At 35.1% G+C, this 13,750-nt stretch overlaps 1 protein-coding gene across 4 annotated transcripts in view; it reads right to left on the bottom strand.

Moving 5' to 3' along the window:
• Positions 1–13,750, bottom strand: part of Liprin-gamma (liprin protein kazrin) — a 463,459-nt gene that overhangs the window by 71,962 nt on the left and 377,747 nt on the right. For 3 of the 4 annotated variants that reach the window (XM_085815043.1, XM_085815045.1, XM_085815046.1), the window contains exons 5-6: positions 9,551–9,697; positions 1,519–1,729 (exon numbers count right to left, since the gene is read on the bottom strand). In XM_085815043.1, the coding sequence (XP_085671169.1) occupies positions 1,519–1,729; positions 9,551–9,697 (358 nt within the window). The remainder of the gene's footprint in view (positions 1–1,518; positions 1,730–9,550; positions 9,698–13,750) is intronic. The other variant, XM_085815044.1, reaches the window with a different exon arrangement.

Genomic DNA, 13,750 nt, shown 5'->3' with positions numbered 1-13,750 from the left:
GTGAATGATTGCTGATTTCTGATGGTCAACCAATAAATAGGTGACTGGTGTGGGGCAGCAATAAATTTAAACGAATTATTAAAATTAAATTAAACCGATGGATATCCATCCTCATTAAGTCAGTTGGTCATCTACGAACTGCATACCGACAGACAGATGAGACACTGCAATCAGGCTGGATGGGGCTGGTCTAACCAGCGTGGACAACGCATAAATGTGCCGGTATATTTCAGTTTGGCCACCGTTCTTCAAGGCGTAAGAATGCCTTGGCATACAGGTGCCGGATGTTCAGTTTCATGAGGACAGCAACCCATATCAAGGCTGCCAAGGCACCTATTTGAAGGTCTTGGAAAACAGAATCCAGCTGAATAAAAGGTCCCAGCATTTTTTTCCGCAAAGTCGAGCACCACTCGCCAAGACATAACGGTACCACGGCACTAAAGACACAAACGCACCGGCACCCTTATGAAGTTCGGTATCACGAAGAAAGCTACCCTCATCAAGGCTGCTGTAACACCTAAATGAAGTTCTCTCTGGGCCCTTACTCTGGGCCGACAATTCCCTACTTTATAACATTTTATGAAATCATCCAAGTGGCGGGACATAAAAATCCCTTGCTTTTGTGCAATGGAGCAAAGAAGTAGATATAATAATCACGAATTTGCGACTAACTAACCACAACAGGGTTAGCCTTGAGTTTATTATGGTCACCATTAGTTTATATGCCAAATTTTTCAGAAGTGTCATTAAATCTTTTTCTCTGAGTTTACTCTTTTCTGCTGTTATAATTAATTATTATTAAACCATCGAAATCAGATAAAAAAACAGCGACACAGGCACTGGCGCGTCGGGAAATTTCTCAATAATCCCATTCGCCCCTAATGGCAATAAATGTAATTAAACACATTATTAAAATCACATTAAATTGACGCCGGTGATTGTCAAGATATAATTTCTAGCGACCCTTAAATCCACAGTCACTGGTGATCTATCACTGGCGAGCTTCAAATTCATTAGTCACTTGAATAAAGTCACTGCCGTAGGATAGTGCTATGTTTCAGGCAACGATAATATTCCACATTGGTTCATGAATGCATAATTGTCGAATGTAATGCAAATCTCCAAAAGTTTAGGAAGATTTCACTCAGGATGTTTCTAACATCAATTATTTTTATTCTAATACAATAACATTTTTATAGCTAAATTAATCAAAAACATCTACAATACCATACAGAATTACCCTTACAAAATTTGTTCAAAATATGTTACTGTTTCTGCAATATGGAAATAATTACAGCGTAGTTCTTTTTTCTTTATCTGCAAATCTATATTTCGAACAAGCATTCTATATCACCATTCGGTACCTTTGTTATTCATGAAATATAATTCCATTTTAATATCCTAAAATAATTTAAAATGTTTGTAATCCAAAGATTTATATTTAGAAATATACTTTGCGCCAAGAAACTGCTTTGTCTCCATTTTTCTTGCACTGGATATTAAGAGATTTATATTTACCTTTGTGGGGAGATGTCGAATCCACATATTGTGCATTAATAGTTGGAGTGCCTGCATAAGATGGTGACGTAGTGGGATCAGAGCCCGGTGTTGGCGTGGGTGTGCCATGGGAGTCGATGCCATTGGTCGTGCGATAAGACATGGATCCAGGACTTCCAAAGCCGTTGGTCTGACGCGCATCGTGATTGGATGTCAGCTGCTTTTCCTGCAGCTTCATATGCACAAGAGAAAGGATAATAATTAGAAATTTCAGTACATAAACAAAAGAAAGGTTTGCACGTTAAAAAACCCCATTAGTTTTATATCATATATCTGTACCTCCGTAGACAAAAGTTATTAAGTCCATAATAATCAAATTTGAGATTTTTGCACCGCTCACATTAGATTCGTGAATATTCCTTCCGCTATTGCATAAACCCATTTTCAGAAGCACACTCTCTTCTAATGTGATGCATGCACTAAAATAAAAATGACCAAACTGACTTGTATTTTGTAGAGTTTCCCTTTTTCTACTAAGACAGAGATATTATAGTACGTACTAGCAGCAACTACAACAATAGTTTTCTACCTAAACACCAAGATTAACAAAACACAGTTAAAAATAAACCTATATAGCTCCGGATTTTCAGCTTCTGAAATTGGTACACTGCGGGGGGGGGACAGTTCTACACCTCCCGTTCTACTACGCAGATTGACGAAATTTAAATTGCTTTTCCCATGTCTCAAAAGCGCGACTTAGGATATGTATTAGATTTATATATAGCATTGTTCTAACACAGGTAATTTGACACAAAATCGGACTTTTTTCTGAAATGACGTGCCAATTTTTTTCCATATTTCTATTCTACGACTCAAATTATGCCAAACCGCCAAGTTTTGTAAGTCGCACGAGTAGTTTTTAAATAATTAACTCTCAAAATTTTAGCTCCTCAATGTTAATTCGATTTGGTATGTATTTATTAATATTTCTTTTTTTATGACACTTACTTGATTTCTTCTTTCACAATTTGAAATTTAGGTTCATTAAGATAAAATCCATCCATTTTTTACGATTTATTTTTAAAATTTGTATTTTTAAATAATTTTTATAAATTTTTGGAAAAAAAATTTTGAATTATAACCTATAAAATTTTTACCATCATTTTAAAGTAGATGTATTTCTAAGTAAACCTGCAAAAAAAATTAGAGTTTGTTATTTAAAATTTTCGAAGATATACGTGAATTCATATATTGGCGCGTTTTGAAATTTGGCGTATTTGTTGAAAGCGATAATAACATCTAATGTGGTTTACGCACTTTGTTAAAATTATTTGAAAGTAAGAACGATGTGACTTTTTTCCCGCTCAATGCACAATGTAAAAAGGTAGGATTGATGTGATATTTTTTCCCGTTCAATGTACAGTGTAAAAAGGTAGGATCGATGTGACTTTTTTCTCCGCTCCTGCACAAGGGAAGGAAAAGGAAAATAGGTTGCCATATATTAAGAAGTTCGCCAAGTGACGCAAATTTAAAAAATGCTCCAAGCTAAAGTTTTGAATTTCTCCGTACATTTCACACCAAATTTTACAAAATTTAATATCTAGACATATAATTTGAGTCGTAGAATTGAAATATAGAAAAAAAATAGTATGTTATTTAAGAAAAAGTTGATTTTGTGTCGAGATACCTATGTTAGAACAATGCTATATATAAATCTAATATATATCCTAAGTCGCGCTTTCGAGACATGGAAAACGCAATTTGAATTTCGTCAATCGGCTTATTAGAACGGGAGATATAGAACTGTCTTTTTTTTTAGTCTAAAGAGATTTGAGTCTCCGAAGGACTATTACTTTCGTTTCGGCATTTTGCTTCGGACTCCTAAGAAACTGAAGGAAGAAAATAACGTAACAACTGGTGTCAGAAGAATAAAAAACGTAACAACTGGTGTCAGAAGTGGGATTTGAGGGTGAATGCTAGTGACAAGACCAATGGACGATCTATTAAGACAGCTCGTGACTGCCTTTGCTGAATTCCAAGAAAAGATGGAAGCCGGACAGGAGAAGTTGAAAGTCGGATATGCTGAGATAGAAGCCGGATATGCTGAGATAAAAGCCAGATGTGCTGAGATAAAAGCCGGATATGATGAGATAAAAGCTGGATATAAAGAGATAAAAGCTGGATATAAAGAGATGACAGCTAAGATCAAAGCCGGACTAGAAGAGAAGAAAGGCCTACGAGAAGAGCTAAATGGCGGCCAAGAAAATGGGCGAGAGCAACTCCTAAAGCTGCAAGTGGAGCTTATAGAAGAAACTGGAGGCATAAAAGACGATGTGGAAATGAGAGAAGTAGCATCTAAAGAACCAAAGGATGAAGAAAAGAAAGAAGTAGCTAATGAATTGCCTAAGAAAGATCAAGAAATGATGGAGGAAACATCTAACGGGATTAAAGAAAAAGAATGAAAACATGAAGAAATAAAAGACAGGAAAGAAGCTTTTAATTCTCAAGTGCCTGAAGTGGAAGAAAATGAAAATGCGACTGTTCAGTTCGTGAAAACTGATAGTGAAGTTACGAAGTCACAGACAGTAGGTGTTGAACCATCTGAAAGTGCATGTGATGCAAAGATGGGAGAAGATGATATACAGCTTAAGCAGTGCGCTCCAGTATAGCAAGAAAATTCATCCATTTCACAAACTGTGCGTATGCCTGATAGTGCAGGTTTTGCAGACAAGGACTTGATTTTGATTCGAAACCCGGATACTTGCGTTTGTAAAGTATCGGGCTCTGTTCATGATTCTGATGCAGAATTTAGAGCTGGTTTCCAGGGACCGCTGGAAAATGAAGATTTACCAGATGCTGAAAATACCGAGGCGAACTGTATGCATGCTGCGAATGAACGACAGAGTGTTGAACAACCTGTTTCAGATCTTTCTGTGGATGGAAAGTCTCAAAGAACTGAATCTTCAGACTGTGATATGCAAAACATAAATATATCTGAGAACTGCAGTGGAAAAGTAATTGACCCGGGTATATTTTAGTGAATAGACTGAGACTGAAATTCATTCTGAATTTTAATTTTGTAGAAATTTAAAATTGTGATGTGTTTAATTTGTGTATGTAACTTGTACATAGTGTAAATATTTGTTTCATTGTTTATGTTATCTGTTTGTTTTTGTTTGTATCGAATTTGGCTTCTCACCAAGTGTTGTACTGCCCGGGACGTGCAATCCTTGGGAGGGGGCAGTGTTACGAAATATAAAGGCGCGGTAAAATGGCTTTCCCGCAAAGCAGTTTTAGGGTTGCCATAAAACGGCAAGGGAAGGCAGAGTTGCCGCATTTGGCGATATTTGACGACAAAATTGGCGATATGCCATGGATTGATGGAGAACCTTCTGGAACGAATTCTTACCGGTTTAGCCCACAAGGTTCTCGAACACAAGCCAGAAGCTATATAAAACCTGCTGGTACGCGGATAGTTAGTCAGTCCGTGTTGAGTCGATCGAGTTGATAGTCGGTCAGCGAGTGCCGAGTGGGTCGTCGAGTGCACCGAAAGAGTCTCGTAGAGTATCGCGGTTAGCGCATCGTCGAGAGAGCGTGTTGAGCTCCGGAAACGACTGAACCGAAGAGTCAGGAGCTGTGCTCTGTGTGTCGTCGAGTGCATCGCGAGTTATAGCGTGGTGAGTCTCGAGAGTACGTGGAGTTCCGAGAACGACCAAGCAGAGTCGGGTGCTTTGCAGGAAGCTGTCTCCAACGTGATAGCCTGATAACCTGAAGGCTGTGTCGTTGATCGTGTCAGCATGTTTATAGTAGTTCATCGACGATTGTAAAACGTGTTTTGGAGCTGTCCTGACAATACTGGTTAATAAAGTGTGTTTCGATACTTCATCAAGTGTCGTCGTTATTCACTCCAAATCCAAGAATCCCGTACGAACGTGAAGGAAGAAAATAATGTAACAACTGGTGTCAGAAGAACAAAAAAAAAAAAAAAAAGTAACAATATAAAACCTTTTGAGTAATCGTCATTTTTGTGATTTTTCCTTAGTTAATGATAACCAGTGTATTTTGGAATCATCAACACATCGGAACAATTGTTGTATTTTTACTACATGCTAAAAATCACCACAGTCATTGAGGATTGTTGCTGGGTAGTATTCATGAAAACTGCTTTTAATTGCTGAATTACCATACACAAACGAAGGCTGAAGCATTCAAAATATGCAGCCTATAGTAGTTTTAAAGATAAAACATTTTTTTTTAATGAAAGAACAATCTAAACTGCCGTTACATGCGCGATAAGCTTTTAAATGAGGATACATCACTTCGCGTGAGTACTCAGGTATCTTGTTCAGTTCTTGGTGTGTGGAGTTAATTAGAAACAAAAAAGAATTATGAAAGAATACTGTCATTTTATAATAAATATAATTTAATTTAACGTAAGACAGCTTATTAATTGTGATGAGAGTTAAGCTAATCCCTACATCTCTGCAGAAAGCAGGTGAACAGGTTTGTGAACTATTTTAGTAATTGTGATGAGAGTTAAGCTAAGTCCTATATCTTTGCAGGAAGAAGGAGGTTTGTGAACTATTTTCTCAAAGTCTGTTAAGTCTGTTCACAAATGCTTGCTCTGGTGTACTATAGTATGTCTAGTAAGTCAGTACCTATGTTTAAAGAGAAAATATGTTACGTTGTAACGTATTTTCAAGGGCAACTATGACACATAACAAAAGCTTATTCTTTACCATTTATATTTCAGGTAACTGAAAATGCCTTCAATTCTTAGAGAGAGCTAAAATCGCAAAAAGGCGTGAAATTAGGTGGTGAAGGTTCAGCATTGGTGGAGAAGAGAAAGGAATAAATGCGACACAGAACACAAAAACCATTACAAGCTGTTAACGTGTAAATTAATGAAAATAGGTTCTGTACTGGATTTAGCATGTTCCGATCGACCATCAATACCACATTTTGAAGAAAATGTTACCCAAATATTAGCTATGTTTGAAAAAAGCTCTTGAAAGTCCATCCGTCAGACACCCATAGAAAGCAGGCTAACACGACATACCATTCACTGAGTGTTAAAGAACGATTTGAAATTGCATTCCTGGAAGGCACTTTACATCCAGCATTTCTTTCCTAAGGACTGCAGCCGCCGTGTGGAATTTGTAGAAATAATTTTAGGATAGAAGGAAGATACTTCTGATCTGTTTGAAAACATTTTATGGAGTGATGAAGCAATTTTCTACTTTGATGGTTTCGTTAGCAGGCATAACTGTCACCACTAGAGTAATGCGGATCTAGGTGCTACTGTCGAAAAATGCATCCCAATCTTAAAGTAGCAGTGTGGTATGGAATGACATCGATCCAAATGGTAGGTCCTTATTTGTTAAAGAACAAAATTAACACCGGATGCTACTTCGATATATTTAAGAACTTTAAGTTGCTCAATGGGATAACAGCTCAGAGCACTTGTTCTTATTGTTCGCGAGTGGTTGGACAATCATTTCCCAAGAAGATGGATGCGACTAACGGAGTAGTCTGCTAAATGCTCAGATTTGTGATCTTTTTTCTGCGGGGTAAGCCTGCAGAAAAAAGAGTACAAGATTTATCCCAAAACTTGAGATGAGCTCGAAAGAATCCATGCTGTTCTGAACGTAGTACGCCTTGATTTCTTAAAAAAATCTGTGAATCATCTATCCATACGTTTGGAGAAGTGCATTGACAGTTCTGGTGGCTATGCTGAATTGTAAGGATGTTTTAAGGGGGATGGTAACAAATGCAGTGAGATGTCCATGGCAAAATTTTGAGTTTTTTTTATATTCATACCGCCTGTGATGCTGTTTAAAATAGGTAGTGACTTTTCAAACCCCTTATATTTTCTCAGACAACACATAAATGTTTGCTCTTTCGGAGTAGTTGATGACTTTGTTTGAAATTATTTTAACCGGGTTAGTTGGATAGGGTGTTACTTACAAAAAATGTTACAGTTACTATTTACTTACTTTTTCTTTATCTAAAGCACAGACGTAAAACTCTTCCGTCTTAACATTTTGAGTTTATTAAAGGCTGACAAAATTTTTATTTGCTTCAAAAACCTAAGCACTCTAAATGAAACTTTTTTGCCATCTTCAACTGCTAAGATTAAGTAATGTAAAATAAAACTTTCAAAATTACGTACACATTGTTTAAAACTTTCAACCCTTGTTTTACTTACACTAGTTGCCAATATAAAATATTCCTTCTTTGAGATAGCACTCAGATAATCTGGGACTTATAATAGGTTCAGAAATTTGAACTTTGAAATTTTAGGTAGATTATAATTCGATCAGTTGAAAGTTAGCCGGTTAATATTAGAAGTAAGTAGATATAATTAAAAGGCAAATTTTATATTTTTTATTATTATTTCAAAACAGAAAACTAAAATACGAATGAAATGAAAAAAAAATCGTAAAATGAAAAAAAAAATTTGTTCAAAACATTAAGAGAATTCTTTATCTTAATAAGATCTTTTGACCATTCTATGGCCATCATCGAACTGAATTTCGGAGTTTCAAAGCTTGTAATTCAGTTTGAAGAAAAGTTTGAAAACCCGTTACTGGTTACTGGCAGGCACAGAAATTTAAGATTTATACTGTGTACCTTAAGTTACAGTTGAATGTGAAGAATCTTAAGAACTAGTAAGCGAATAATCGCTTGAGTTCGTGAGACAGTAACTAAAACTTGGAAAGGGTTAAAAGACCCTTTATTATTCAAATAAGATTTAACAGAACTCCGTCTTGGAGTTTTACAATAAAGCCGACACTCGGGCTTGAACTTAGGAAACTAAGAATTAAAACTCAACTAATCTTGACTAAAAAGATATAGCCGAAGCTATCAAGATTCTAACGGAATTGACCCGTTAACGCTAATTGACTGCGAAGCTATTAAGGGCCTAAAGTATGGCCGAGCGTAATAATAGCTTATGAGAGTGTAGCCTAAAAAGGCGGACGCGTGCTAGCCAGAATCTTTGGTTCTCTCTCCCTAAGACTTCGCGGTTAAATACCGCTCTTCCTCAATTTGCATTCAAACGTTATTCTAAAACTACGTTCTGGCCGGAAGTGTTAAGTTGAAATTAAGAAGCGATAGGAAAGGAAGTTTAACTCAAAATTTAACTGTTAGATAAATAAATATAATTCTTACAAACTGTTGGCAGAGTTATGTGGTGAAGAGTTTACTTCAAATGAACTTTGGGCTATTCATCTTAAAACGTAAGGTAGGTTCACTATTTTTTAAAAAATAACTAATCTAAATTTGCAGGACTCTTGAAACTCGAGATCCTTCATGACTGCAGCATGCGCGACCTCATAAATCTATTCTAAATGTTGCACGTTGCCTGTCTTTTGTTTGTCTCTGCAAGAACGACAAAACAAAAACAGGTGAGATGACGTGAACTATTGGCTTTTCAAGCTATTTACTCAAATTTCTGCCTGATGATAGCTACAAAGTTGGTTGAAAGACCTAACTAAGGTAATGAATTCTGACTTTGAGAAATTCTTTGTACATTTCAACGTTCTTCTATACGGAAAACAAAACCATAAACGAGATACTTTCCTTTTCTTTTTTCAGTTTCTTTTTATGACAGCTATTAAAACATGTACCAAATCATGATGGAAAGAAACTACCTCGTTTTAGTTTAATATCTTTGAATCTGCCAAAGAGAATGCTATGTTTCAAAGTTTAAAAAAAAGTAGTTACATTTAATATTTTTAAAGAGATTTTATGCTCAAAAATTTCACTCAGAGGCAGTACAAACTGAGCTTCGTTGCATAGATAAAGAGACAGATATGCATGATTGTGCTGATGAGCAGAGCAAGGGGACAGTCAGCTACAGAAGAGCATGACAGAGGGAAGGATAAATGATTATGGAGTAGATAAAAATTATCTCCATATAATCTGACTTTTGATTTATATCCTGTCAGACAGCAGTTTTTTCCTCATTCGCGGTAAGAACCGCCTGGGAGGAGATGAATTCTTTTGCAAGATGATTTCTTCCTCCGCCATTCGCTATTAATCAACTCACCGTGGCCAGCTCCTCTTGAAGTTCCTTGATGTGGGCATCCTTTAGTCCAAGTTGAGTGCAAAGCAAGACAGCCCGCTCGGCCTCGTCCCGTGCTCGCTTCAGTATGCTCCACTTCTCGTGTTCCATCTCCTCCCGATCTTTAACCATCTGCGAACCAGAAGGGTAGGGAATTAGGAACTCTAGAAACAGTGCTATCAGCAAAGGAAATAAGCAGCATGGTTTCTAAAATATATGCGAATTATTGGGAGAAGAAACGTATAATAAATACGTTTACGTACCCAAAAGTGTACGTGTATTTTCCAAACCACGTTTCCTGGTGTGCTGATGCTTTGGTATAAGGGAGATTAAAAATTATATTGATACACGCTATTAAAAGACAGCACCGCCACCCACTTTTGACAGAAATGAAAGCAAAGCAAAGATACGAAAGATCGTGCACTGCGCTGAGAACAGAAAATCGAACAGCTCCATGCAGCTACCGTGACGTTTCAAAATGGTAGTTCCAGAATCTAACGACATTTAATAAAATTTCATTATTTATTTTATTTATTTGCCTTTTAAAACCACAGAGTGGAGTAAATAATTAGTTTGATAACGATTACAAAAATCTTCGCTAATAAAGTTATTAAATATTACACAGAGAAATGGCAGATAAAAAACTAGAGTTTGGAGACTTTACATCACAGTTTAACAAACATCTCGAAAACGAAGTTATTCCGAAATAATAACAAATAAAAACAGTACAAAACAATCTTTAAAAATCTGATGTGTACACCACGACTTCCTTGTACGGAATATTAAATTATATGCATTTTTCCTTACATTTCATTTAAACTTATTGAATTGAATTAAATCTACTTCGCCGACAGCGCATAAACCACAATAGAATAAATGCATTCTTTAAAATTCACTTTAGTATTTATTTACTATAGCGACACACTGGCGCTAGATTCACTTAACAGTATTATATTTCGTTCATATTATAACTCACAATGCACAAAATTTATATCATTTAAAGAATAGAATTATCTAATCATTGCCACATGTTCTATTCAAATACTATAATAAAGCTAGAATAATGTATAAAAGAAATTAAGCAAACAAAACAAAAAAGAAACAGTTTTTCACAGACGATTGAGAATTTCTCATTCAATTAATTCAGTTCTCACTTCGCGAGAAGGCAAAAAATACATAAAAACTCAAAATATCTATATTAAAAATTACGAAGTAAATCTTAAACACTCATTTCCTCGAAAAAATTCCAGAAAGGATTAAGCATGATTTAATTGGCAATTATAAATGAATGCGTTATCTTTGTTGTTGCGAAGCTATGTTTCTCTAGATTGGCAACAAATCCACTAGTCTGCTGTTTCAAATATAAACAATCAATGGCCGCCATAAAAAAAAAAAAAAAGAAAAAAAAAAGCTTAGCGGCACTTAAACAACTTTAAAATGATTGATAATTCTAAAAATATTGCCTACAGATTTACTAAAGGCATAAAAACCTTAACCGGAAGATAAGAAAAACCTAATTCAATCATTTTTAAACCAAAAAATGTACAATTTACAAACATATAAGAGTAAAGAAACTGAGATCACTGAGCCGGGTAACAGAGTGGATATATATATAAATATATTTATACACGTTTGGTGCGGCCGATTGCAACCAAAATACGAGGTGCACATCTACATGTTATAGCAGTCCTATATACAAAATTTGAACGTTCTGAGGCTACTCGTTTTTGAGTTATGCGAGATACGTACGTACGTACATACGTTCGTACAGACGCCACAAAAAATTCTCTTCAGAATTCATTTTAAAGCAGTTTTATAATTTTTTTTTGGAGGAAACGAGTCTTTTATTCTGTCCTTACGTACAGATATGACGCAAAAACATCGTTAAATTTCATTCGATAGCGGTCAAAATGGATATTTTCGTTGAAATATGCTGCCTGAAACTTTTCGCGATTACAATACTTCCTTTTTACTTCGTACAAGGAAGTAAAAAAGCGCAATGTGATTTTTGTATCACATTCCAGTTCAGCACCTCAAACAATTTTAACCTAAATGGCTACGATAGGTCTACTAGTTTAAGAATGAATCACCTGAAATTCAAGATACAGAATCATGAAATTATATTTAAATTCCGTTGCTCAAAAACGTATAGCCAAACCTGCAGAAAAAACAGCCTTATTTTTCAGCTTTTACATTATAAGGAAAACATTATTCACTTATTTCAATGTATAACATTTGTATCATCTTATTACTTTTCTTCCAGAGTATTTTCTTTTATAGTATTTTCTTCTGGAACAACCAAGAATACGTGAGGCCATATTGTGAGCAAGATATTTTTCCTACTGAGTAACACATTCAAAAATGCAGGCTCATATAACAAGGCGAGAATGTCTTACATTTGAAGCGATATGATATGGATATGTTTTTAAATTCGACAATGATAACAGTTCTTTTAAACTGAACTCTCTTCATTAAGTGAAAATAATAAAGACATCTAAAATATACGTTTGTAAGAATATAAAGCACGAAGGAAAACTATTAATTTTAATTTAACAAGTCCTTTTAATCTGGCTATCTCCCCATTCTGTTCTACACTTTTTGTAATAATTTTTCTGGAGTGCGTCGATCCAAATTAATTCGTTTAATGTTTCTTATGTAGTCATGCTGAAAAGACAATGGCTTTCATCCAATTAGATTAAACTAAAAATCTTACTTTAAATACTACTGCTAGTATTTCGCAGGCCTCTTTCCCTACTTTGCTTGCTGCTTGGTCTAAAGTGATATAAGCTGTATAAAATCGCTAGGTGCATAACGCACTCGTAATGATATTATTGAACCGATTTTAATTATAGCATAAAACTGTGTTGAATCAATGCCACCTCCACTAAAGTTTTTCTTCATCATTATGTCATCTTAAGTATCTAGCGCATCTGTTTTTATAATTCTCAGGTCAACTACAGAATTATTATACATATATACATAATCATAAGGTGTCCAGCTAGTGTAATTTCACGGATGCAGCTATAGTAATAGAGCTGAAGTACTGCGTTTATTGCTTTTAAATCGCTTCACTTGTTACCCATTAACAGACAGAAAAAATTTCCAGTGGCAATATAGTTCTTTTAAATCTTTGAGTTTTTTTTAATTAAGTTTGAAATATAAATAGCTTACGATTTGCCGTATGGGAACACAAAGTTTTTAAATCGTCGAGTTTATTAATCAAAATGCTATTAAATTCGAATAAAATATAAAATAAATGAAAAAATCAGAAATTTAAAATTCTGGCTTGCAGATGCACCTAACTGCAAGCGAGATGCCTATAAATTGTGTCCGAAATTCGGTGGCTCTAGGTGCGACTATTTTTCATAGTACCAGAAACCTACACACATACAGATTCTTCACTGAGATTAGCAAAATAAATTATATCGGCACATGAGCTTTAAAACAGAAGTATTTTTGTTGCCACAAGGTCTGAGATAAATACAAGGGGTATAAAAATAAATGTTAAAACTATACGGCAATTGCCATACGTGAGCATACCACATATTACACCTGAATTAAAAGCACGCACTCATAATAGCAGAGGAAACCATCAGCGGAACAGAGCGTCGTACGAACTTATTTCATTTTCTCGTTTTTCAGTAAAGGGATTATAATAAATTTTTTAAACCATCTTACTAAGAAAACTAAACATTGTTATGATGAACTGAGAAAAGACTGAAAAAAGGAGAAAAATGTATGCCAACACTTAACACTGCATCGAGAATTTTAAGCATATGCTGCTATGCTGCTTTTAAACGTTTTGCGATTTCGCCGTTCAATTCGAATTGAGCATGGCATAAGTGTGAAAAAAAGTCATATTTAATAATAAAGCTAAAAAGACGAAAAAAATTTTAGAAGGGAAGGAATAGCTAGCAGGAGTGAGTGCAGCAACATACTGGTAGACTGCGAACTCAAAGCGAGCGTAAAAAACCTTAACAAACGCTTTTCTATTACTATTATAATCTACAGTTTTATTTTTCTTATTTAATGAACTGCAAGATTACAGTAGTTCTGTAAAACGTTTTTCATTTTGGAAATTGCTACCCGCTAGCGAAATTAAATTTTGCAGTTCACTGAAATGTTTTCTGGCATTAAACATTACATCTTGCATTCTCTTAAAAACATTACTTAATTGTGCTTTTA

This window comes from Stegodyphus dumicola, chromosome 4 (assembly GCF_044657685.1).
Source record: "Stegodyphus dumicola isolate Sdum_Otavi_A_Nest chromosome 4, ASM4465768v1".
Classification (NCBI taxonomy): domain Eukaryota; kingdom Metazoa; phylum Arthropoda; class Arachnida; order Araneae; family Eresidae; genus Stegodyphus; species Stegodyphus dumicola.
The sequence above is the reverse complement of the archived record's forward strand: the minus strand, read 5'-3'. Positions and strand labels throughout refer to the sequence as shown.